At 39.4% G+C, this 26,722-nt stretch overlaps 2 protein-coding genes across 4 annotated transcripts in view; one reads left to right on the forward strand and one right to left on the reverse strand.

The window, feature by feature from the left end:
* The window catches only part of patj (PATJ crumbs cell polarity complex component), a 207,540-nt gene extending 202,439 nt beyond the window's left edge, over nt 1-5,101 (reverse strand). For 2 of the 3 annotated variants that reach the window (XM_037545466.1, XM_037545464.1), the window contains exons 1-3: nt 4,843-5,101; nt 2,994-3,062; nt 2,638-2,816 (exon numbers count right to left, since the gene is read on the reverse strand). In XM_037545466.1, the coding sequence (XP_037401363.1) occupies nt 2,638-2,816; nt 2,994-3,015 (201 nt within the window). In that variant the 5' untranslated portion in view covers nt 3,016-3,062; nt 4,843-5,101. Of the gene's footprint in view, nt 1-2,637; nt 2,817-2,993; nt 3,063-4,149; nt 4,304-4,842 lie in introns of those variants that run through there. The other variant, XM_037545465.1, reaches the window with a different exon arrangement.
* A 43-nt stretch (nt 5,102-5,144) lies between these two features.
* Nucleotides 5,145-26,085, forward strand: tm2d1 (TM2 domain containing 1). Its single transcript, XM_017701307.2, has 7 exons — nt 5,145-5,313; nt 8,478-8,551; nt 8,682-8,790; nt 8,894-8,985; nt 11,628-11,701; nt 21,957-22,071; nt 25,189-26,085. Exons 1-6 carry the CDS (start codon nt 5,159-5,161, stop codon nt 22,065-22,067), a joined length of 615 nt encoding a protein of 204 aa, XP_017556796.1. The 5' UTR covers nt 5,145-5,158; the 3' UTR covers nt 22,068-22,071; nt 25,189-26,085.
* Nucleotides 26,086-26,722: the final 637 nt, after the last annotated feature.

The raw sequence follows: 26,722 nt of genomic DNA on the forward strand, positions 1-26,722 counted from the left end.
ATGTGCTTGGCGTTTCTAAACTGCCTTCTTACTAGTCACTCATTCACCACAGAGGAAAAGCTAGTATCAGCTGTGTGTGATTTTCAAACACCTGAAGCTGAACAACACTCATGATAAACACTTCCAAAACCTGAACATTTCATTACTATTTCATTGTCTTTATGGACCTTGTTTTGTGCATTGGCGTGCAGTCTTGTTGGAACAGGAAGGGGCCGTTTCCACAAAGGTGGGAGCATGAATTTGTCCAAAATCTCTTGGTGCTGAAGCATTAGGAGTTCCTTTCACTGGAACTAAGGGGTCAAGCCCAACTCCTGAAAAACAAACCTGCCCCATAATCCCCCCTCCACCAAACTTTACACTTGGCACAATGCAGTCAGACAAGTATCGTTCTCCTGGCAACTGCCAAATCCAAACTCATCCATTGGATTGACAGACGGAGAAGTGTGATTGGTCACTCCAGAGAACATGTCTCCATTGTTCTAGAGTCCAGTGGCAGAACTTTACACCACTGCATTTGAGGCTTTGCATTGCACTTGGGGATGTAAGACTTGGATGCATCTGATCCATGTAAAACCATTCCATCAACCTCTCTACGCTGTGCTTGAGCTAATCTGAAGGCCACATGAAGTTTGGAGGTCTGTAGTGATTGACTCTGATTGGAACACCTGAATTCAATGATTTGGATACACACATAGAGGCAAGAAAAAGTATGTGAGCCTTTTGGAATTTCATGGGTTTCTGCATTAATTTGTCATAAAATGTGATCTGATCCTCATCTAAGTCAAGCGTATTGTCAAATATAATGTGCCTAAAATAATAACAAAAAAATATGACCTTTCAGCTCTTTATTCCAATTGGCAGCAATAACCTCAACCAGGCACTTCCCGTAGCTGTTGATCAGACTTGCACATTGTTCAGGAGGAATTTTAGCCTATTTTTCCTGGCAGAACTGCTTTAGCTCGGTCATGTTCCTTGGATGCCTCAGGTGTACGACTCTCTTCAAGTCATACATAACATTTCTATAGAGTTGAGATCTGGGCTCCGACTTGACCACTCCAAAAGGCGGATTTTGTTTTTCATAAGCCATTCTGTTGTGGACTTGCTCCGGTGTTTTGGGTCACTGTCCTGCTGCATCACCCAACTTGTATAGAGTTTCAGCTGACGTACGGAGACTCAATCATCCTGTAGAATTTTTTGATACACTTGGGAATTCATTTTCCCCATCCCCATGATTGTAAGCTGGCCAGGCCCTGATGCAGCAAAGCAGGCCAAAATCATGTTCCCTTTACCATACTTCATGGTTGGGATGATATTTTCATGATGTGCAGTGCCTTTTTTTACAGCAGATGTAGCGCTGAGTGTTCTTTCCAAATAGTTCAATCTTAGCTTCATCTGTCCACAAAACATTTTGCCAGCATCGTTGTGGAGTGTCAATGTGCTCTTTCCCAAACTTCAGGCATGCAGCAATGTTCTTTTTAGTAAGCAGCGGCTTCCTTCGTGGTGTCCTGCCATAGACACCCTGCTTGTTCAAGGTTCTACGGACTGTAGACTCATGAACACAGATGTTAGCCTGAACCAACGATGCCTTCAAATCTTTGGCTGTCACTCAGAATTGTTTCTTTACCTCACTGATGAGTCTCCGTTGTTCTATTAGTGTCATTTTGACTGGGCGCCCACTTCTTGGCAGAGTAGCCACAGTCCCAAATTGTCTCCATTTGTATATTGTTTGCCTTACTGTAGACTGGTGAATTTCTACATCACTTTGTAACTAACAATTTTTGATCGTAGATATGGTTTAGAAAATATATATATATATATATATATATATATATATATATATATATATATATATATATATATATATATATATATATATATATATATATAAAATGATTTTTTATATTATATTATAAAAATAAAAATCATTACACCTCATGTGTACGGCTCACTTCAAGTCATACATAGCATTTGAGATCTGGGCTCTGACTTGACCACTCCAAAAGGTGGATATATATGTGTGTGTGTGTGTGTGTGTGTGTGTGTGTGTGTGTGTGTGTGTGTGCGTGCGTGTGTGTGTGTGTGTGTGTGTGTATGTGTATGTATGTATGTATATATACACACACACACACATACATACACACACACACATACATACACACACACACTATAAAGATGAAAGATTATTTGTTTATCAAAATCACAGATTTAAATAACTATTAACACAGAGTTTTAAGCTGCCCGTAGATGAGTTAGACCAACCAAAAGCAACAAACGACCCATGTACTGTGCATCATCTGTGACATCACAACCATCACAACTGACTGGCAACTTGATACACTTAGCATACAAGCATCATGCCAGAAAAAAAATGGATATTCTGGTCTTCTTGGGCAAAAAAAAAAAAAGAAAGAAAACATGAAAACATGCCTGGAAATTAAGTTTTAGAAAATTACTGCATTTAAATCACAATACTCATCAGAAAATGGCTATTAAGACATTTTCCCCAAATCATTCAGCCCTCACACACACACAGCACAAAGTTACCATTTACCATATGGCCCACCTCACATTAAAAAGGGGTTGTCCAAACACCCCCTAAAACGCTGTATTCTGCTGTTACACTAAACAAAGCCTGACCTGGTCGTGGAGCTGTCTGACAGAGTGCTGCAGGGTTAATATATGGCCGAGCAGTGGGCTCTGCAGAGCTTCCTTCAGTGCTCCCAGACGCTCACTATGAGTCCATTCCTCACGCTGCACCAGCTTAGACTGCAGCCTCTCCAAGGCCTGAAGCACCTGCTGCCGCTCTGCTGCAGACACTGAAATCACATACATCCAAAAAAATAACCTTAAATATAAATAAAACAAAATATTGAAAATGGAATTGAATCTTAACCTCAGAAATAAAAACACGATCCTGAAAACGTGCATTATTACACACCTAAAAAAAACAATCACAAAGCCTGGCTGAAAAATGAAGAACGATCCTTTCATACCTGTTGGCACACTTTCATACATTGCTCTTCCCTGAAGAGCCTGATGTAGTAGGACCTGTCAGGATAAACCTAGAAAGAACATAAACAACACATATTTAAAGCTCACAGTCTACATATTTCAAATGAGCATGTTATGTAATACCCTGTAGCGCAGTACTGCACCATTGTTTTCGTCCATGAACGTTTTCTACCTAAAATACAGAGCACGCAGTTCACAAATGTCTCAAACCACCGGGAAAAGCCCTTAGAACCATAAAGAACTCCACTCATGTACCACTAATGCAGAGGATAATAAAAACAGACATAATATCTTAACCGTATGCTAAACTGTAACATTAGTGATCAGGCTTTCTTCTGCTTTAGCCAACCAAGAGGAAAAACTAAAGCAAGGGCCATCAAGCACTCGCCCCAATTTGCTTTTAGCTTTTCTAATGTTCCTCACAAGACATCAAGACATCATCAGAGGGGGTGTTCCTAGTCTTCAAACCAAACAATTTCATTGTAGTGACTCCTGTGGTTAAAGAGCCCTTTTAAAGCATGGATTTGCCTCAACACCAGCTGTGACAACTGGATAAGACACAAAAAACAGCAACAGTAGGCTGACCTAAAGAGGAATTCCACAATTTTTTAAACTTTTTGGACAATCCTGTCCTTCAGACGTAAACAGAGTCATCTGGAGTGGTTTGAATTGAAACCTTGTTGCAGAGAGACCTATAGACTGATTTCTGTACAGAATAGTGAATGTAACGTTAACGATGGTAAAATAGTTAAAAACAAGCAAAAAAAATAATAACCCTGTCCTTAAAACTCACAACGTCCTGTGTGAACCCCTCTGCCAGGAATGGAGTAAAATAAATAGACGCAAATACATTTTAAGCTAAAAGCGATTTCATGTCAGAACTTTCTGCGAGGGACGTCTGGTTCCTATCACCGCCACTATAAACAGTTCCACCTCGGGTTAGTCTCTTTAGAACGGAGCATTTCACACCAAACCACTCTGAATTGTTGTTTTACATCTCAAACAAATAATTAAGTAGGATTTTTTGAAGAATTGGTGGCGTTCCCCTTTAAGCTAGCAGTTTCGGCGAGCTGGCTAACACATTAGCCACAGGTGCATCTAAACAAAACAAGAGAATTAAAAACTTAGAGTACTTACAAAGATGCTAAACGTTTAACCGGGCGTTTAGGGTTTAAAACAAGCTCAGGTTGCCTGTGAACAATGGTGGCTAGGCTCGTACAACGCTGAGCGATTCTGGGCTGAGATTTTGCTGGTTTTCATCAGCCTGGACTTAACTTAGTTACCTGTCTGACGGAAGTGAGATGGGCTTTCTCGCCTCACCTTAAAACAGGAAGCATGTCAACGTACGAGCCTCAAGCTGGCTTCCTAGTCGAATTTCGCCGTTCCACCTTAAATAGTGCAGCAGCTGAGGCGCCAGAATGTACCTGCTGTACCATTTCAGGTGGAACGGGAAAAAAAATAGGGAGCTGGCAAATGGGAACCAACTTCAGCTTGTGTGTCAAAGTTAGGTTAGCTAACCTACCTTACCGAAACAAACGTCATTTCAGCAGGATAATACACCGTTGTTTCAAAGTAAACAGGCATACAGAGACAGTAAAAACCCTGCTATTGTCACAAAGGGTTGCTAGTTTGGTTGTAAGGTGGACATTTTTCACTACGAATACAGCACATAACAACAACAGGTGCATGAGTCACTGTGAAACTAACTTGAGGCGCTGTTAGTTACCAACCGTCGGTGTGAACTGAAATAGGTTATAACCACCAGTAACTGCAGTCTTCCTAAAAAACAACCGAGCTGAAAATGTATACTAACTATATGAACGCACCAACCTGCAGTTTCTCTCTCGCGTCAAGGCTTTTAACAGCTGATTCAACACGTTAGTTAGTTGCTGGCTAACTCCACTAGCTCTGCTAAACGGCTGGAATTGGTGAAGTTTGCCTGAAAGCATCAAACCAAGTTCATTAAAAGTTTACTTCAACCTAAACTTTTTTTCCCAAGCTAATAGCGTGACTCCGGTTACTTCGCGCTGCAGACAAAATAAACTGTTTAAAGTACAAAAATACTAGACGTTTAGAGGTTCGAACAAATACATTTTCTCCTTCGGCGAATAAATATTGTCTCTTTAAAGAAATCTGTTCGGGTCACATGACAGCCGCGTCCAACATGGCTTCTGCTGCCTGGCGCGGGTTGTGTTGTTTACGGTCAAAACAACGAGCGGTTATTCTCTTCTCTTTTTGCTGGACTTTAGCGTGTAGTTTTACAGATGAAGCTGACCGCTGCGAAGATCTGCGTCCGGGACAATATCCTTTCTTTCCTCTTCGTTAAGCAGAGGTTTGTCTCTTCTTTCGCCTGTGTAGACAGCTGTCCGGCTTAGCTTAGCATAGCATAGCTTAGCCTAGCCTAGCCTAGCCTTGTTAGCTTTAGTTATCACAACAGACGAGTTAGCCGAGCTAATTGGTGGTTTGCAATGAAATAAAGTCAGAAGACTTAAATATGCTGATGGGTTAGAAATATGATGGTTTGTGTGTTAGGATTATTATTTATTTTTGTCTGCCAAATCAGGTAAGCTGGCTGTCTAACCAGGTATCTTGAATAAAACAAACAGTACACGCGCTGTAATAGTAACTAAATACCATAATTACAAGCTCTGTAACAGCAAATTCAGTAATCACAAACTCTGTAACAGCAAATTCAGTAATCACAAGCTCTGTAAGAGCAAATTCAGTAGTCACAAGCTCTGTAACAGCAAATTCCGTAATCACAAGCTCTGTAACAGCAAATTCAGTAATCACACGCTCTGTAACAGCAAATTCAGTAATCACAAGCTCTGTAACAGCAAATTCAGTAATCACAAGCTCTGTAACAGCAAATTCAGTAGTCACAAGCTCTGTAACAGCAAATTCAGTAGTCACAAGCTCTGTAACAGCAAATTCAGTAATCACACGCTCTGTAACAGCAAATTCAGTAGTCACAAGCTCTGTAACAGCAAATTCAGTAGTCACAAGCTCTGTAACAGCAAATTCAGTAGTCACAAGCTCTGTAACAGCAAATTCAGTAGTCACAAGCTCTGTTACAGCAAATTCAGTAATCACACGCTCTGTAAGAGCAAATTCAGTAATCACAAGCTCTGTAACAGCAAATTCAATAATCACAAGCTCTGTAACAGCAAATTCAGTAGTCACAAGCTCTGTAACAGCAAATTCAGTAGTCACAAGCTCTGTTACAGCAAATTCAGTAATCACACGCTCTGTAACAGCAAATTCAGTAATCACAAGCTCTGTAACAGCAAATTCAATAATCACAAGCTCTGTAACAGCAAATTCAGTAGTCACAAGCTCTGTAACAGCAAATTCAGTAATCACACGCTCTGTAACAGCAAATTCAGTAATCACACGCACTGTAACAGCAAATTCAGTAATCACACGCTCTGTAACAGCAAATTCAGTAATCACAAGCTCTGTAACAGCAAATTCAGTAATCACAAGCTCTGTAACAGCAAATTCAGTAGTCGCAAATTCAGTAATCACAAGCTCTGTAACAGCAAATTCAGTAGTCACAAGCTCTGTAACAGCAAATTCAGTAGTCACAAGCTCTGTAACAGCAAATTCAGTAGTCACAAGCTCTGTAACAGCAAATTCAGTAATCACAAGCTCTGTAACAGCAAATTCAGTAATCACAAGCTCTGTAAGAGCAAATTCAGTAATCACACGCTCTGTAACAGCAAATTCAGTAGTCACAAGCTCTGTAACAGCAAATTCAGTAATCACAAGCTCTGTAACAGCAAATTCAGTAATCACAAGCTCTGTAAGAGCAAATTCAGTAATCACAAGCTCTGTAACAGCAAATTCAGTAATCACAAGCTCTGTAACAGCAAGTTCAGTAATCACAAGCTCTGTAACAGCAAATTCAGTAATCACAAGCTCTGTAAGAGCAAATTCAGTAATCACACGCTCTGTAACAGCAAATTCAGTAGTCACAAGCTCTGTAACAGCAAATTCAGTAATCACAAGCTCTGTAACAGCAAATTCAGTAATCACAAGCTCTGTAAGAGCAAATTCAGTAATCACAAGCTCTGTAACAGCAAATTCAGTAATCACACGCACTGTAACAGCAAATTCAGTAATCACAAACTCTGTAACAGCAAATTCAGTAATCACACGCTCTGTAAGAGCAAATTCAGTAATCACAAGCTCTGTAACAGCAAATTCAGTAATCACAAGCTCTGTAACAGCAAATTCAGTAGTCACAAGCTCTAACAGCAAATTCGGTGATCACAAGCTCTGTAGCAGCAAATTCTGTAGTAACAAGCTCTGTAACAGCAAATTCCGTAGTAACAAGCTCTGTAACAGCAAATTCAGTAATCACAAGCTCTGTAACAGCAAATTCAGTAATCACAAGCTCTGTAACAGCAAATTCAATAATCACAAGCTCTGTAACAGCAAATTCAGTAATCACACGCTCTGTAACAGCAAATTCAATAATCACAAGCTCTGTAACAGCAAATTCAGTAATCACACGCTCTGTAACAGCAAATTCAATAATCACAAGCTCTGTAACAGCAAATTCAGTAATCACAAGCTCTGTAACAGCAAATTCAATAATCACAAGCTCTGTAACAGCAAATTCAGTAATCACACGCTCTGTAACAGCAAATTCAACAATCACAAGCTCTGTAACAGCAAATTCAACAATCACAAGTTCTGTAACAGCAAATTCAGTAATCACAAGTGTTGTAACAGTAAAAGCCATAAAATAAGCTCTGTAACAGTAAATCCAGTAAACACAAGCTCTGTTATAGTACATGCATTGCTGCTGTTGACAACTTTTAAGCTTATCATAAACATAAATGTACTACAATTGTCTTACGGTCCCCAAACAGTGTGATTGGTATTGTAGGCTACCTAACTGATCCGTTGCATGCAGTAATAATGATAACGATAATTAGGGCCAGGCATTATGACAAAATGTAATATCATAATACATCAGGAAGATTTTACAATGCACAATGAGTCACAATATTATTTTTTGTGAAGCATTTTGTTGTAGAAAACCTGTTAAGTCCGAATAGTTCAGTGTTGGTAAAAGGAACCAAATGTCTGAAGAGTGAATACTTCTAAGAGCTATATCACAAAGTTATTACATGGTTATGAACATGCTGCCTGATGCCTGACACATTGTTTTATGATTGTTTTGAGACAATTTCACATCAAAACGCTCTGACTGATTTTGTTCACATCGACAATGAATCATGCCTGAATTTGGAAAAATTGGTGGAATTCTCTTTTAATTACAGCAACAGGAATAAACTTATTTATATGTACCTTTCATATTGCAGTTGAAAGTGCTTCACAGTTCGATATTAAGAACCAAAAGGTATACAAAAAATCAAGATGTCAGTGGGTCATGTGAAAAGTGTGTAGGACATATAGAACAAAAGCTTGTACCTCTCCTTGACAATGTCCAAGTATCTTTGCAACAGCCCTAAAATAAATGAAACAACTCAAGAGCCAGAGAACTGCACGGATTTGGTAGCATTGGGTGAGTATGCAAGATAACTTTAATTACTACTGTGTATGGAATTATATATTTTTTTACTGTTTGTAGAGTCTGGAATGTCATGTTTTTAGACCACTCCTTGCAATAGTGAATTTGCATTTTATTCTTTCAGTGGAGTGTCGTCCTGCACCCAATGTCACCTGCTTGCTATCAAATGGGACCAAGTACAAATTCAGTGGCGAGGAAGTTGGATTTAATAAAAATATCCCATGTCGAAACGTGTAAGTTCCCTCACTTTACCAGATATTATACCGCAGTAAGGTATTTTGCAGCTGACTTTATTTCTGTCCATCTCATGTTGATATGTTTTCTCTGTTAAATCAGGTCTACTTATTCATACAAAGTGGCTGTTGCTTTGTCACTTTTCCTGGGATGGCTGGGTGCTGATCGGTTTTATTTGGGCTATCCAGCTCTAGGTAAGCATAATTTTAGCTCCTTTTTGGTTTCATTATGTCAAAAAACAGATGCAAGAATATAAAATGAACATTTACTCATGGTCAAGGCTGGGTCACCCCACCTATTGTGCAAACTATGTGTTTATTATGACATTTAAAGCTACACATATAGCATGTCAGCTTTTTATTAGGGACCTGCTTCTATTGGAGGCAGCATTCACACAGTTTCGCAGATTGCATTGTTTTTCTAAATTTTATTGCTAAATGCTGTTGCTGTTTACTTCATCGCAGTCATTTTATATTTCTGTTATATAGTTTCTTACTGTGTATAAAGCGTCTTTAGCTTTGTGTTGATTTATAGCTGAGCTGTGTAGACTAGCCTAAACCCAAGGAAAAGTATTGTTACTTCAGAAATAAACAAGGAAACGAAACATGCTCCAGGCTGACAGAAGTATCCAAGCCAAGCTTGTTGACTTGTAATGAGTTAAAAAACTAAGATGTAAACAACCCATGTGTTCATGTGCATTTTACATGGGGAAAGGACAAATGAGTCTCACCTGGTCAAACTGGGGGCGTATTTTAGTGAAAAGTGTGAATAAAACCCGACCAAGGTATATTTTGATATGATCCGGACATGAAACACATCCTAATGCAAGGTGCAAACAGGCTTTCTGATGCACTCTTTGTGATAATTGGTCACATCTCAGACTTTTTTAGGTGCTGTCACTAATGTAGCATATAGAGATTAAATCTTAATGACTAAATCTTAATGACTAAATTGGAACTGAGTAAAGATTTCTTTCCTCCCCTACATACTTACATATTTCATTAATTAAAGGTGCTCAGCAAAGTACAAATCCATCAAAATTGCATTTGATTATATGTAACTTAGTAAATGTAACAAACAAATGCTGAAGCCTGGCGTGATCTTGTAACAAGAGTACACATCTGGGGTCAACTGGTTAAACTTTGGGGGCAGTGAAATCCGTCCCAAATTCCTCTGATCCATGCTCTTTTAACATCTGGAGTACAATTGATAAAAAAGCACAACAAGCTATGATAGCTAGCAAAAAGCTACTGTTAGCTAATGGAATAGTTTTTTCCTTGTAAGAGGGGCTGTTTATTTTTATTGCATGCAATGTGTTTTACAGCCATATGAAATCACGTTATATCTGTGGGCTAACGACAGACTGTTGGATAATGTTGACAAGTGCGCCATTGCCCCTTACTTTGAGCTTCACTGTCACAAAGCACGAAATTGGGCAAGAAACTTCATACTCAGTTTGTTCTTATTCTAATAAATGCACTTTCCACCCACATTTAGACCAAAGTTTCTTAGAAAGTTTTGTTTTTAAGTGTGATTTGATGCAGGCCTGGGTATCCAACCGAAAACGGTAGAATCCTGTAATGAAATCCTGTGGTTCCATATTTCACATACTTTGTTTTCCAAACAAATAGTTCAGTCAGACGTTCTTCAAACTGCTTCCTGCTTTACACCCTTTGTAACTGTTAACAAAATGTAGCAGCAAGTGTTCCCTAATTTGCCTGTATGTTTCTTCTCTGGATCCAAATCCGGCTTAGTGAATAGAGCCAAGGGGAGCTGGCATTTGCTTTTAGAAAATAAACACTACTAACATTATCTCACCTGGAGGAGCTCACACAACACTTTCATAAACTCCAAGGTCGGTCAGGATGCGGAGTGAAGTGCTCTTTCTCTTCTTCTTTTTCTTCTCTCCATGTTTTCGGGGCGTTCTTATCAATTAAGCACCTGCAGAAGTACAAAAGGCCCAAGTGGCTGAAGGCCTCTCTTCTTCTTGGGCTTTTTTGTGAGCAGAGCAGGTGAAAGGCGAGCCTACAAGGAGCCTGAGCCAGTTCTGCAGGCGTTCTCTCTGAGGTTTGCACCTGGTCCGGTCTGACCTCCAAGCTACTGTGCTATTCAGCTGTAAAGACCCAGTCTGGCGGAGCTGAACAGGCTCTCTGCAGGCAGCTCTTTTGATATCAGTGCTGGAATCAACATGCTTAAGCCCTTCAATGACCAATTATCAGTGCTATTACTGACGATTAACAGTAATTATGTTTAAATTACTAGATGGGGGAGGATTAATTAATTGCAATTCTTTTGGACCCCTAATGGCTTGAACTGACCAATTATTCAGTGTGTATCCAAATGGATGTTGACTCCTTTTCATTCACAGAAACAAGTTAACACATCATTATTACAAACAATGACACATTTTCTGAACGTCACACTGTTTTGGCTCATGTTCTCGTTTTGAAGACATTTTGCACACAATGGGCCCACGGGCCACAAGCTGTTCAGCCTCTATTGTGTCGAGCGGCTGCTTTTCATTCTCTCTTCCCTTATTTCACCTGCAAAGGGCTGTGTAATTTCTTTGACCCAAAAAGCCTGCCGCTGACTGGCTTCAAAGCCTCAGCAGCAGACTGCCACAATACAAGCAATCAAACAAACCCCCTCACAGACCAGTATTACCTGTGAGCACTGTTCTGTATGGCACACATTGGCCCTCTTATTAGTTTATGTGGACCTCATACGGCCCCGTAAAGAATAGAGAAGTTTGGCCGTGGGCGATGTCGGCAGTTTGCAGTTAAACAGTGCTGCAGTGTGTGTGGAGATAAGTGATGAGTGCTGTGTGTCTTTTCAGGGCTGCTTAAGTTCTGCACAGTGGGGTTCTGTGGAATCGGAAGCCTGGTGGACTTCATATTGATATCCATGCAGGTACGTAAGATTGATCTTTGTTTGTTTGTGAAGTTCTTCATGCTAAAAGTTCAGGCTAGGACTGCACAATGTACAGTCGTATGTAAAAGTTCAAACGCCTTGAAGTGAAAATAAGTTAACATCTCAACAGAGAACACACTTTATGCACATTATAATGCAGTTACTGTTTATTTGCTGAATTTAATGTATTGGGAACAATTGAAAGTAAAGCGTGGGCTGTGCAAAAGTTATGGCACATTTTATATTTTATTTGTTTTTGCCTCCTATTGGACAAGCCAATCCAATAGGACAAGAGCTAAGTGACTATGGGTCTAATTCACCACCTTTTCTTAAGAAGAAATTTTCTTCTTAAAACTGCCTCAGTGGGTTTTCACAAATATTCTGACATTCAAAAAGGTTTTCTTGTTTGGGATTTGTTTTTAGATAAGAACAGAATCTACACACACTCGTGGTTTAAGAACACCTCATGAATCTCACATAGGCTTTTCCCTAGGACCTTTTTCAAGAACAAATTTAAGCAAAACTTAGGAATATACTGGTGAATGAGGCCCATTCCTTTAGGACAAGCCTCAAATTTTGGCTAAACTTATCCATCTTACTGAGAAATCCTGCTATGGGTTATTCAAGTGTTTGCACATAGCTGTATATTTATGGTTGTTAGTATTGCACTAATCATTCTTATTAGGCAGTGTTGTAATATAAAAAGCAATATTTGCTCTTTAATTGGCCAAACAGACTTTCTCAATTCTTAAACAAATGATCAGTTGCCTATTTAAATTACATGGATTAAATACAGTGCTATATAAAAAAGAGGCAATAGGCTGTTTAACACAAATGAGTTGTGTATAACTATGCTATAACATTTTAATATCGGTAAAACAGCTACATGTAATACAGCACAAGTGAGTTATCTGTCAAGTTATTTATGCCATAAATTTGGGGAAAATTGCACCTCAGTGGACAAGGCTTCTAATTAGCGGTACTGCACAAAAACCTAGATATAACACTTATTTGCACACATTTCATGGAAAAAAATCCTGGATTTTTTTAGTCAAACTACTGCAAAACGGAAGCAAAACAAAAAGTGTTGCATTTACACTATAATTTGCTCATTCACTCACATACATACATAGGTTTATGCATACATTTAGCAAGCTGAAGATTCTCCAGATTATCCACCAAGTGGGTGCAATTAGTGCTCCAGAATTTTTTGGTGCTTCATAAGAGCCGTGCTTCGTATAGGCACTGTCCATTATTGTTTTCACGTTCTTGGTCCAGTACTAACTAATGCAGAAAAACACAATATGCCGTTGAGCTCACCCCTCTTAACAATCACAAATGGATGTTTGTGTTTTTTAAGTGACTATCCCACAAATCTTTTTGGTAAAGTATAAAGCAGGCCAGTCTTTAACCATGTCATGTCAAGGATTCACTAGTGTGTTTCTAATATACATTAATATCATAATTGAAATGCATTCACAATAACTAGATAATTGCAGTGGTCTTTTGCATGTCACACAGTTCAGTCCATTAAAATTGGAAACATCATTATAATGATGATTCCTCAACTGCTTTCAAGTTACAATATAATGTATTTACTTTGTAATCAGAATGCCATGATGTTTTAGGATCAATCTACATTTAAATAGACCACTCTGTCAACCTACTCAGTCTAAATAGATCAGTCCAGCAGCCCTACAGTGGAAAAATATACTTGCATATTGTCACTGTAAGAAACAATCCCTTGTATCTCAATCTTTATCGTTTTTCAGTTTTTGACATAATTTGAAAATGCCTGTTGGCCTTTACGTTGTATGTAAATTTCATGATGAATGGACCAAATTCAATGGTGCAAAACGACTGGTTCCATTGACTTATATTAGGAGTAGAGTATGTTTTTCCCCTCTCCTGTAAAGTTACTTTTTTGGAGATAAGAGGTCTTGTTCACAGTTGTTTTATATCAAAGCTGTCAACAACAACAATATACAGCGAAATAAAATATGTATAATTATCGTTATATTATTGTTGTTGCATATGTACTTTATTACCAAAGGCATAGTGTGCAGAGGTCACCAACTTTCTGCAGAGTCAATCGCTACAGACCTCCAAATATCATGTGGCCTTCAGATTAGCTCAAGAACAGCATAGAGAGCTTCATGGAATGGGTTTCCATGGCTGAGCAGCTGCATCGAAGCCTTACGTCACCAAGCACAACGCAAAGCATTAAATGCAGTGGTGTAATGCGCCGCCACTGGACTCTAGAACAGTGGAGATGTATTCTCTGGATTGACGAGTCTGGGTTTGGCGGTTGCCAGGAGACGGTACTTGTCTGACTGCATTGTGCCAAGTGTAAAGTTTGATGGAGGGGGGATTATGGTGCGGGGTTGTTTTTCAGGTGTTGGGCTCGGCCCCTTAGTTCCAGTGAAAGGAACTCTTAATGCTTCAGCAAGAGATTTTGGACAATTTCATACTCCCAACTTTGTGGGAACAGTTTGGGGACGGTCCCCTCCTGTTCCAACATGACTGCGCACCAGTGCACAAAGCAGGTCCATAAAGACATGGATGAGTGTGTTCGGTGTGGAAGAACTTGACTGGCCTGCATAGAGCTCTGACCTCAACCCGATAGAACACCTTTGGGATGAATTGAGTGGAGACTGTGAGCCAGGCCTTCTCGTCCAACATCAGTGTCTGACCTCACAAATGCGCTTCAGGAAGAACGGTCAAAAATTCCCATAAACACACTCCTAAACCTTGTGGAGAGCCTTTCCAGAAGAGTTGTTATAACTGCAAAGGGTGGGCCAACATCATATTAAACCCTATGTATTAAGAATGGGATGTCACTCAAGTTCATATAAGCGTAAAGGCAGATACTTTTGGCAGTATAGTGTAGATACTTACATATCTTCACTGTCTAAAATAAATAAAAATAAAATTTTCTGCATCAATTTCTGCATCAACCCCAGTCTTTTGTCATGTGAAAATTTTATGATTAATGGGCCAGTAGAAATGCCACAAAATTTCTATGTCCTTACTATGTCCTGTATGTCCTGACATCGTGTGAAAGGTAGGACCTGTGTCTCGGTGTTGTCTCCTCTAGTGGCTCTAATTCTGTGAAATAGGCTAATGAGTATGTGGTTTGTTTTTTCCCCCCATACCTCCCTGCTCCCACTGGACTACCACTCTTACCCATTAAGGGCTCCCAAACCCGATTGGAGGGGGGAAAGCTGTTCCGTTTGTCATCTCATTAGGCCTAACCTCACCCACTCCATTCTCATTAGGCTCTCTGGGCCTGAGTGAAGCTACACATCACAGAAGTATATTACAGAGAGATCTGTACTGATTCAAAATATGACGTCACACTGACTATGAGCGAAAATACATACAAGTTAGTGATTTAATTTTTTTTTGTTGTTTATAAACCATTGGCCTGAATATTATCATTCATTTTGCTTTGGGAAGGTTTGTAGATGAACTGTAGTAAACATATTGCTGCTGTCTCCATTTTTATAATTTTTCAGTTTTTGACATAATGTGAAAGTGCCTGTTGCCCTTTACGTTGTGTTAAATTTCATGATGAATGGACTAAAAGAAACAGCCCCGCATGAAAAGTCTGGTTCCACTGACTTACATTAAAAGTAAAGCAAGTTTTCCTTTCTCCTATAAAGTTACCATTTTGGAGATATGAAGTTTTGTTCCCACAACAGCGATATACTGCATATATATATGGGGCAGTCGTGGGCTGGAGGTTAGGGAGCTGGCCCTGTGACCGGAAGGTTGCCGGTTCGATCCCCAGGGCCGACAGTCTATGACTGAGGTGTCCTTGAGCAAGACACCTAACCCCCAACTGCTCCCCGGGCGCCGTGGATAGGGCTGCCCACCGCTCCGGGCAAGTGTGCTCACTGCCCCTAGTGTGTGTGTTCACTAGTGTGTATGTGGTGTTTCACTTCATGGATGGGTTAAATGCGGAGTTGGAATTTCCCCAGTTGTGGGATCAAAAAAGTATCACTTACTTCACTTATATTAACGCTCACACGTTTGGGAGGCCTAACTTTTCAAAATGTTTTTACTAAATGAGCATGATTACTTCTGTGACTTATTGTGATGTCAGTTCTCATCAGATTCTCTCTCATCAGTTCTCACTCAGACCTTTAAATCAAGAGTTTTAATATGTGATTTTAACAGAAGTTTGGAAAAGAAAACGGTCAAATCATTATTTAGGCATAACCTGTTTTTATACCAAGAAAGATGCCATAAAAGGGGCACTGAAACAAAAATGAAAAATATAACCATTGCTGCATCTGTTGTAAACATGCCTACTCAGCTCCTTCAGCGGTGCCACAGTAGTCCAGAGAGCAAGACCTTTTCCTGGTGGACGAAGCCAGATAGCTAACATTATTGCCAGAAAGTCTAACATCACATTTTTATTTATTAGCCTCTAATTAGTGAATTTCTTTGCTGTGAGGGGGGTTCCCAATGGTTGGTTGATGTATCTGTGCAGTGCATGCTGGGTATTGTAGTGAGAAACATGGGTGGATAAATGGACAAAGAAATAATAAATTCTGTCTGACCGATGAGGCTGAGAGATGCAGTGCTGCACTACAGGATATTACAAAACACATTAAACAACATATTAAATGCTACTTTTAGACTAATTACACTTTATTGAGCATGAAGCTGAATGTTGTAAAATGTATTAACTCAAAGTTTGAGCTGCATTTTAAACATGAAAGGTAACAAAGAATATTTTTCCAGCGCTTCTAAAGTGACAATGTGTTCATAAAAGGTTCTGTATAAATATATTTAGCGATCCACTGATACCACTTTTTTGAGTACTGATACTGACGCTATCTAACGTAATTAGTCAGTAGGTGCCTGTAACTTCTGATTTGTATGCTATGCCACTTCTTAAATACTGTATTTGTTAAAAGCAGGCTTGTGTTTCATTTACTGGTTGGATAAGTTCATATTTAAATGGTTTCAGAGCTACCGTAAGCCACTGTGCTGTTTAGCATGATTTATTTTTAAATGCCTTATTAAATTTGACGTACGCAGGTCGTGCTGCCCCTCAAAATCCTCCCGTTGTGAATTTTATGTTGAGCATTTTTACTTGTGCTTGCCTCAAGCATGAAATAATTCCACCCCATCAGTGTGTTGCTTGCTTTAATTAAGCTCCACGTACTGAAACGCAGACAATCGGCACTCGTGCTCCGTGTTATTGGTGTTCTCTATTACTGATGGTATTTAGGTGTTAGTATCTGGGCCATCGGCGATTCAGTATCAGTGCAACACTAAATACTAATTAGAAGTAGTAAATCAACTTTTTATAAAACTAAGAGTTCTGGTCCTAAAATCTGACTGACAAAGCTGTTGTAAAATCCACGATATACACACACGTATGACCGCCTCACAGCGTCTGAACTCTGTATCGCTGCACCACGGCAAATTGTTAATGGCACCTTATTTTCTTAACTAGGACTTCACAGGCTTGAATTAGAGTACTTATGATATGATTCACTGTAAAATGGCAATATAAAACACTAAAGAATGTCACTTGAATGGCTTACACTCTTTAAATGTCTGTGTTTCAGTCAGAAGTCATGTCAAACTCCAAAAGGCTCCGAATTCCCTAAATAGTGAGCTAGCTATGGAAGTTTAGAAATTCTAGCCTCTACAGTCAAATAGTAATTTTCAAATAATCATAATTTACTGAGTGTGGATGTGTCTGAGTCCCAAATCACTATTTCTTAGCTGTATTTTGCATCGTTGAACTGCAGGATCCAGTATTTAAACTCCTTCGTAGTGCACTCTGTAGGGAGCAGGGAGCCATTTGAGATTCAACCCCAGCGTGATGAATTAAATTAAATATATTAAATATAACTTGGTGGTAATTTGGTGACCAAAATTACTTATAAAGTGAAAGTTTATGCATTGAACAGTGCTGTCATCATATGTTCATTGATAAATGACAAAAAGTCAAAAATTATCATGAAATGACTGCAATATGCAGCGTTGTGAGACCAAACGTTCTCCTCCTCATTTAGCGGTTAGTGTTTGCGTGCCAACAACGTCATATGCAAAAGGAACTACATTTCTTGGTGGAATACTTGTTTATGTCAATTATTATTAATAAGTTGAATTATTTTCTGAAAAAGTTGAGCCTTTTGAGACCATGCTTTGCTGCGATTTTGTCACGGGGAAGGGATTTCTAAGAGCAGGCTTTCTGTGATTAAATCGCAGTAATCACAGCCTCTCTTGGCTTATTTTCCTTATTATATTAAATGTCATGTGTCCCCAAACTTTTAACAGTCTACTGGTTCATATCTTATCATATTCTCCACACAGTCATGAAGCTTTATGCAGCTGTGGCAAAACTTCTACTACTCTGTTCCTTCAGATGCTTCACCTGCTCATGAGCTAAATTACACTGTCAACACAGACTCCTTCTTAGTCTGCAGCCAGGCTTTTGATCGGGGTCTGTTTCAATCCTGAAATTATATTCCTTTGGGGATAAACTCCTTGTCTTAAAGCTGTAAGCTATTGACTCCCTTTCAGCCTCAGTATGCACTCATTTGTCTCATCCTTCTTTACTTTGCTTTTACTTCTCTGACGTGCCCACGCTCTGCTACCGGCAGGAATAAAGCAAGCTTTTTTCTTTTTTTCTTTTTTATTTATTTCTTTTTTTTATTTTCTTTTTTTTAAATGGCCCCAGCACTTTGATTAACAGTGGCTCTCTGAGCGTTTATTGTTCTCTTAATGTCTTATTGAAGGCCCTGAGAGAGCAATGCTTTTAAGAAGTGGGGCTGGCACGGCGGGCCGCCGCACACTTACACTCTCAATTAGCTGTACGCTGTCCGGGTGCTCTGTTTTTAAAGCGTGACACTTTTGATAAAGACTATCGCTTCCCCTGAGAGCCCATTTACGCACACCGCTCTGCCTTACAGCGCCATATTTTACCTCCAACTACCTCCGCTAAGAGCACGCCGGCCTCTCGAAAGTAATGAATAAACACCTACAACATGCTGTTATTTATATTCATCGATTCTGTCTAATGACTCGGGCACCATCCGGAGTTTTGCAGCTAACGCTTGTAGATAAATGACAATGTGTAACTTTTCAATTTGTTTTTTGTTTGTGTGTGTGTGTGTGTGTGTGTGTGTGTGTGTGTGTGTGTGTGTGTGTGTGTGTGTTTGTCATTTTCAGGACAAATGTACAGTACAGTGTCAATAAAATTCTCTCCATGTTTCATTTGTTTAAAACTAAAAGAATTCCCTTTGGAGATCAAGATTAGGGTTAGGTTTAGAAATGTCTTATTATGTGTAGTAATACATACCAAAACATTACATGTCATCATTGTCATATACTATCGAAGATTGTTTTTGTTGTTTAAATTTAAATTGTTGCTAAAATAAGGTGCTACAAAATGTTGGGTGTGCTTCCATCTGTTGGGTGTGATTCCAGATTTCCACCAGAGAGGTCTCCAAATCCTCAAAACTTGTGCAGCTTTTTAAAAGGTTTTTATTGCAAGTAGTTTTCGTTTTTGTTGGTCTCTTCGTCATGAAATGTTCACACATTATAAAGTGCAGCTGTGGTTATGGGTGGTCAGTTTGACTCTATTCGTTGTTGTGCTATATTACATCATATTATCTCATCATAAGGTTTTTTGATTGATCTTGCCAGTAATGAAAGAACACCGACCAACTGCATGTTTTGTTGCAAAGAAGGCAACAGATATAGGCCTGTTTGACTAGATTCAGTGCAAAACAGTTTGTAAAGTCTTCACGAGAACTAATAGTAAGTGTAAGTGTTAGCAAGTATTATTATGCCCCCACTGTCTGTTCCAACTATTTTTCTCAGTTCCTTATCAAGCATCAGAAAAATGTCACGATATATTTTATTCCACGGAAGGTAAAAATGGAGTTATGTGGTTATACACTATTTTACAAACATACTGTGCAAAAGTTGCCTCACAAAATTCATTTTAAAAAGCTATTTATTTGGGCAGAAAGCATTTTTCTTTTTTGAAAAAGCACTAATAATGTAGTAAATAAAAAAAAAATTAATACAGTAAGAAGTGATTTTTCTCATCAGGCATCAGCGAGAAATCTGAAACCAAATATGATCTCAGTAGTTCATAAGATATCACCTCCTAAAAAACACACTAGACTAGTGACACTGGCCCTTATTCATCAGTTACATATAGTCAAATCTTATTCGTAAAAAATGATCGCATGCAAATTCTAGTTTTGTGATTTGTCTCTATTTGTACAAAGCTTTCATCTTGTAGAATCGTTTGTAAATTTGAGCATAAATGTTTAATGACATGAAAAGAAATGCTTGATTTGTGGTTAACTAGCCAAAGCTATTAACAGCATCATCTGTAATACCAATAATATGCATAAAAACAGAAAATAACAATTCTAATCATTTCTGCACGTGACAATAATTGTCCAATATGTTGTTTTTAAACAATTTGCTTTGCATAAATTCATCAGTATAATACACGAACAAAATTGTATCTCCGAAAAGGTGACTTTACAGTAGAAGGAAAAAACCTACTTTACTTTTAATGTAAGTCAATGCAACCAGACTTTTTTCCAAGTAATTTTTTGCTGTTTCTTTTGGTTTGTTCATCCTAAAGTTTACACACAATGTAAAGGGAGAAAAGCTTTTTAAAATTAAATCAAAAACTGAAAAAGGACAGAAATGGAGAAACAAGTTTTCGTTCTTACAGCAGCGATAACACATACATTACACATATAGCTAATACATATGCTCTCATTCTGAAAAAACACAAAAACAAGCATGAGTGTGTGTGTGTGTGTGTGTGTGTGCCTGTGCCTGTGTGTGCCTGTTATCACGTAGTCCTTTCTTATACACTGCCACACTAAATGAGCCAAGCAATCCAGCCCTTCCAATCAGGCTGTATCAGGGCAAAAGGAAATGGCTGGTGTTGGTTTCTGGCCAGATGAGTTCTAATCTGGGCGTGGTAGAGCCCAGAATCAGTGCTGTGTGTTTATCGTTCATGTCTTGTAGCAGAGCAGAGGCGGTCGGGCCAGGTGCAGAGCGCACAGGGCAGCAGGAATCCATTACACTGGCGGTACACCCCAGTCCCAGCTGCACTGACAGCAGCCCGTCTCAGAGCTGGACACAGCCCAGGACTGGCCGTGAGCTCATCTCACTGACGACAGGGCTAGGGGGGTTTCACTAATGGCAGGGTCAAACCTAAGAATAAAGTCAATGCCATCTAATAAAACTGTCTTTGAATCCATAACGACTTCAGCATGAGAACTTCTGAAGTCAGCTTAGCTGTTGATTGACATGCTGTACAGGCATATGCAAAAATCATCTACAGAGAACACACTTCTGCACATTTTAATGCCCAATTTCTGCTTATTTGCTGGGAAAATAAAGAGTAAAACATAAAATGTGGCCTGTGCAAAAGACGTGGTACATTTTATATTTTATGTTCTGTTTTTTCCAAAATGTTAAACTCAGCAAATGAAAGGATTTGCTGAAAAAGTGCCATGTTTAACTCACCTTTAAAGGATTTGATAACTTAATTTCACTTAGAAAATCAATCAAATGTTTGACTTTTACATATGACTGTACATACAGTGCTGTTCAGTGTTTTCAATAAAATCAGAATAAAGCCTGAAATTATTCAAGCTGTATTCTATAATAAAAAAAAAACAGCTGCAATTTGATTTGCGGTTGTTTGGGGCAGTTGTAGATACTGATTTAGTAACCATTTCATCATTTGTAACAGTATATTTCTTCTCTTGAAATAAAGTTTGTATGAATAACAGAACATTTAATCAAATCAGACTTGGGAGAATCTCTCTCTCTCCTGCCTTTTTGTGTCCTAGCTCTTCTCCAGCAAGGCACAAGTTTCACTGTTCCAAAGTAAAAATGCATGTGATTTGTTATCTCGTTTGTTTGTGCCCTATGGTTTTATCTGTATTACAGGAGTAATGCTTGCTTTGTATGGATTAAGTAGTTGGTACAGACTGTTTTGTTTGTTATTGCCGGTCAGTTTTGTCGTTAAGCTTTCTTTAGTTGCTGTCCGTAAAATGTGTTTGAACTTTTGTACATGAATTCAGCAAATCAACAGTATTAAATTGTGCAGAAGCCAAACTTTTGCACACAGCAGTATATAAAATAACAAAAAATTAAAGTGACACTGATTCCAGACTTCGGAAAAGTAATGCAAGTCCAGTTCTTCCTGTGAATGCTAACTCATGCTTGTACTCTTTAGATCGTAGGTCCATCTGACGGGTCAGATTACATCGTGGACTACTACGGAGCGAGACTTGTACGGCTCTCCATAACAAACGAAACTTACAAACGGACGCAGATATCACCGTGACGAGGTAAGGAGCCCTTACAGCTGTGAGACATTTACCCACTATTTGTACAGGGCTTAAGAGATAAAATCTATGACATGAAACAGGGGCACAGTCAGACTCTCAGAGGCTCACAGGAAAGTGGTGGTGTTATGTACTCTAAGGCTACGATCACACAGCAGGTAAAAGAGACCCAAACCTGGTTTTCTCACCAAATTTTATTTATTTATTTTGGCTGTTCACAGGAGCTTTCTAAGGTGACCTGTATGCAACATTAGTCTGAACAGCTCAGATCCTAAACTGACCCACATGCGCAAAAGAACAGCGCGTCACATTGCTTCACGTGGCTCGTCTGGAGGTAAACAATCACGACCACCAACAGATGCAGATCTGATCTGGGAGGGTTCAGTTTCATCTTCACCAGCATCGCAGGAGCCATCATGAAGCTTCGCTGACTGACAGCTGGGCTAATCACCCAGAATGTGTTCGAGCTCGCTGTTAAAAGGGCTTGGTTACCTCTTTGGTTCCTGTCCTTGGATTCTTTAAACTGTGCTTTCAGACTTAACTGCTCTTTGACGCTGCAGACTCGCTCTCCTACGGCGATTTCTTCCTAAATCTCTTCAAACACGGAGCGGCTGCGATGTCTCTTCTGATTTTTTAAGACAGAAACATCATCCCGATTGTTTACGAGGTCAGCAGCACAAAATTATGACGAATGTCAAGTTGGATTGACTTAAAAGTCAAAAGCATGAATTTGGATCTGGCTGTTCATGCTGAGTCACACTGATCAGATACATATCAGATTTCAGTACCACATATAAAAGTGTCTCGATTCGTAATTGAAAATGTCAGACTCCGTGTGTTTTTGCTGCTCAAACTGATTCACAGATAGCACCTGTGTCACATATGGGGAAAAAGATTGGATTTGGGCCAATTTTACCTGCTGTGTCAACAAAGCCTAAAGGCCAGAAGCAGGCAGTGATATTTTTGAAAGTATTTTATAATTAGGTCAAGTTGCCAACAATGGCTTATTATTGTTTATATCCATTCTAACCAACGATGTTCTAGGCTACTCCACCGGTGTTGCAGTGCTGCACTCTTGCTCTAGCGTGTTCTGTGGGAAAAGAATTCATCACGCTCTTGTTGATAAAAGACTCTTATATTGAACAATTTCTCCTTCTTTTTGCACCCCTGATGTAACAGGCCTGATTAAATTGATCAAACATTCAAGAAATATGGCCGAATCAGGTGGAACTGACTGAGCTGCAATAAGACTACTGCTGCATTCCAAACACTGGGCTGCAGTCTACACAATAAAAAAGATGGTCCTTCAAGGGTTCTTTAGTAAAGAAAATGGTTCTGTATTGTCTAATCACTCAAAGAACCCTTTGCATGATTAAAGGGTTCTTTGCATCATAAAAATGTTCTTCAGATTGATGGAGAATGTCCTACAGAACCCTTGAAAAACCATCTTTTTTAAGAGGGTAGAAAATGTTCTTGTTAATTTTTTAAAGTTAATGTTGTTTACATACTTCTGGCCTGTAGTGTAGAAAGTTCTTTAGGACAGTGACTGCTGGGGGAAGGTCGTCAAGATATGCTGACCTCCTGGGGTACAAAAGCAAACCTGCAGATCGAGGACACCTTCAGCTGTGCTGCTGCAGGACACCCCTTCTCCTCTCGCTCTGTGGCCCCCAGGAGCACCCCACTCGGGGGCGAGCGATTAAATGTCAGGCCCTGCAAAGCAAAGTGTGGGGGACAGCACAGCGGCGCCGTGACATCGCACTTATTACAGATGTCTCCAGAGCTGTATCTGTCTGTCCGGCTCGGTTCTCCCCACAGCACCCCACAAACAGTGTGATCTCATCTTGTATCAAAGAGAATAGCAGATCACTCTGCTCCACTCCCGCTTTCTCTCCCTCTCTGTTTCTCTCTGTCTCTCTCTCCCTCTCTTGCTCTGTTCTGTTATGACTGGTTAGTGTTAGTTACATCATTGCTGATAACAGACATGTGGAGCCTCATGAGGAGCTGTTACGACTTCAGAAGTGTTTACATCTGAGGAGAAGCTTGTTTTCATTTCCAATCTCTCTCTCTCTCTCTCTCTCTCTCTCTGATTTATTTATATATATAATTAAAGCTTATATCCTGTATAAATAAAAAATGGTCACAACTTAGTAAGCCATAACATGGTGATAATTAACCACCACTAATGATCTCGTTCCCGCGCCTTAATAAGTCGTTATTTTTATTTCTGTGGGATGTCACCAGCAAGGCTCTGGAGTCTCTCCTTCTGTCCTTATGCATATCACTTTCATGCTATTTCATCTTATATGCAGTCTTAAACACTGGTTTTAATATATAATTACAGCTGATAAATGCAGCCAGTAACTTGGCTCCCATAATACATCACCAGTACTGGGCATTTCCATTCATGAACTCTCTGAAATGGAGTATAGTGGATTACGCAGCCTCCCCGCACGCAGGAGACTGGGTTTGATTCCCTATTCAGACAGGACCTTCACTGATACACTAGTAGACTTTACCTTCCCCTGCTACTGTAAGTCACCCTGCCTGGGTAAGAGCGCCAGTCATTATTATTAGTTATTGTCATGCTTAATTTAGCCCCGTTGAAGCTCAGAGGGCTGGTTATTGGCACCTGTATCAGCCACAACAGGGTTAATTGCTGGTTATCATTTCAGCCCAGACGTATCATATCAGTGTATCCCTATGAAATACATCTGAAACTATAGTGCTGTTTTGATCTGAGCAGAGCAGTTGAGCTGAGATGAGGAGGCTTCGGTGCTGGCGTGTGGTGTGAAGACTGGCAGGGAACCGCTGAGAACAAAGAGTTCCTAAAAAAGAGCCCTCAAACTCACAATAGATTCAGATTTCAAATTTAATTTTGGCCTGTCAGAACGAGTTTCTCAGGGTTTACCCCGAGGATGAAAGTGAGTCAGGAGTTCCGTGTGAAGATGTTCTTTCTCACAAAAGGAAGGAAAAAGATCACAGCTACATTTTTAGCATGGGAGTCATCCCTGGCCATGTGTGTCTCTTCCAGACTTGGAAAAATCACATTTATCTTCTCAGTGTGTATTATTCTGGACCTGCTTCCAAACATAGCTAAGTCTTCTCTTTCTCTGCCTTTAGGTGGAGGGAGAACACAGGACAGAGGAGCTCACGTCCAGGGCTGTCATTAAAATCTATTCTTTTTCCTCTCTCCAAACGGGAAGACAACAGAACACGCCAGACATCATGCTGCGTGTGAGAGTGCGAAAAAGAGTCAAATACGGAACAGCCATATGTCGAGCTTGTGTTAGCTACAGTGCACTGGAACGTCTGCAGAAACTCTACAAAGCCACATCCCTCCATGTCTCTCCCTCCATCCATCTGTCCTTCATCTCTTCCTTCCATGATCCTGAAGTTCAATAGTTCATCCCTCAGTTCTTGCCCTTCAAAAATGATCTTGGCAGGTGAAATTGTCTTAAGTTTAGTCGATATTTGTAATTTTTTGGATTTTGGGAGCTATTTAGCTTATTTTACACTTTTACATTATTTCTAGATGTGTGTTATTTGTTTTAAGTGATTTTATCAAATAAAATACTCACTATTTTGACAGAGAATGTATCTTTTTCCAAGCATATTTAACTTAAAACAAGCAAAATTATTGGTTAATATTGTGAGAATTTTACTTGACAATGACTTAAAATAAGTAAGTGTCTCAAAATCTTATAATAAGTTTACAGCAGTCTTAAATTGAGAACTAGATTTAAAATGATTTCACTTGCCAAGATTTTTTTTTTTGGAGTGTATAGAATGTAAACGATTCTGTTTATTTATCAGTGTAAATAGAGGTTTACTGTAATGGCCAATTCAACATGCATCCTGCTTCAATTCTGTGTTACTGGTTCAGTACAGAGCTCAGATACCTGAGTGACGTCACTCAGTAAGATTAATCACAGTGAAGCTTGTCCACGTTTGTGTCTTTTTCATCATTGTGTCTTTGTTATTTAAACGATGTAAATAAAGATTTGCTTTCCTCAACAATTCTCTGTGCATGCTGGCAGTGTCTTTGTTTTACAGGTTTAGTTTGAGGTTTTTTAAGTATGTTCATATCAATTTGTACCAGGACATGTGTTGCAAAACAATATGCACAGTTATTTGTGATTTTATCCTGCAGCATTTGCATTCCAAAAGATGGTTTGCATTAGTTTCCACTAGGGGTGGAAAGATCACTCAGCACAACTAGCTAGCAAGGTGTTAGCTGATGTAACAGAATTGGCCGTTAGTGTTTTTCTCCAATCGTGTTGAGCTGACCAGTGATGTTGCATTAGTAGCATTTCAAAGAGATGTGGTAGCTGGTGGTCACGTGACTTGTGACATCCCTAGTGCTGGTAGTTTATGTGGTTGAAATTTAGAAACATGGGGGGTGTAACTTTGGGAGAGACGAAGAGGTAGGATGCAAGTGCAAGTCTTTATTATGCAAGTTTTTATTAAGAATCCATGACAAAAAAAAGGCATCCGAAAGGTGACGAACCAAAGACAGAACACTGCTAAAACAAGAAAACCAAAGACGGAGGAGCATGAAGAAAACTAGAAAACAAGTAAGACATAATCAAAACCGGGTTGATGGAACAAAACACACAAGCAGGGGTATGAATACACATGGAACAGACCAGAAACA

This window comes from Pygocentrus nattereri, chromosome 15 (genome assembly GCF_015220715.1).
Source record: "Pygocentrus nattereri isolate fPygNat1 chromosome 15, fPygNat1.pri, whole genome shotgun sequence".
Classification (NCBI taxonomy): Eukaryota; Metazoa; Chordata; class Actinopteri; order Characiformes; family Serrasalmidae; genus Pygocentrus; species Pygocentrus nattereri.

Bases quoted from the DNA above. Each gene is read 5' to 3' on its own strand.
- tm2d1 (XM_017701307.2), top strand. From the start codon at position 5,159: ATGACAGCCGCGTCCAACATGGCTTCTGCTGCCTGGCGCGGGTTGTGT. The intron at 5,314-8,477 runs ATATCCTTTCTT...GACAATGTCCAA, and splicing joins GAAGATCTGCGTCCGGGACA to GTATCTTTGCAACAGCCCTA. The intron at 8,986-11,627 runs GTAAGCATAATT...GTGTCTTTTCAG, and splicing joins TTTGGGCTATCCAGCTCTAG to GGCTGCTTAAGTTCTGCACA.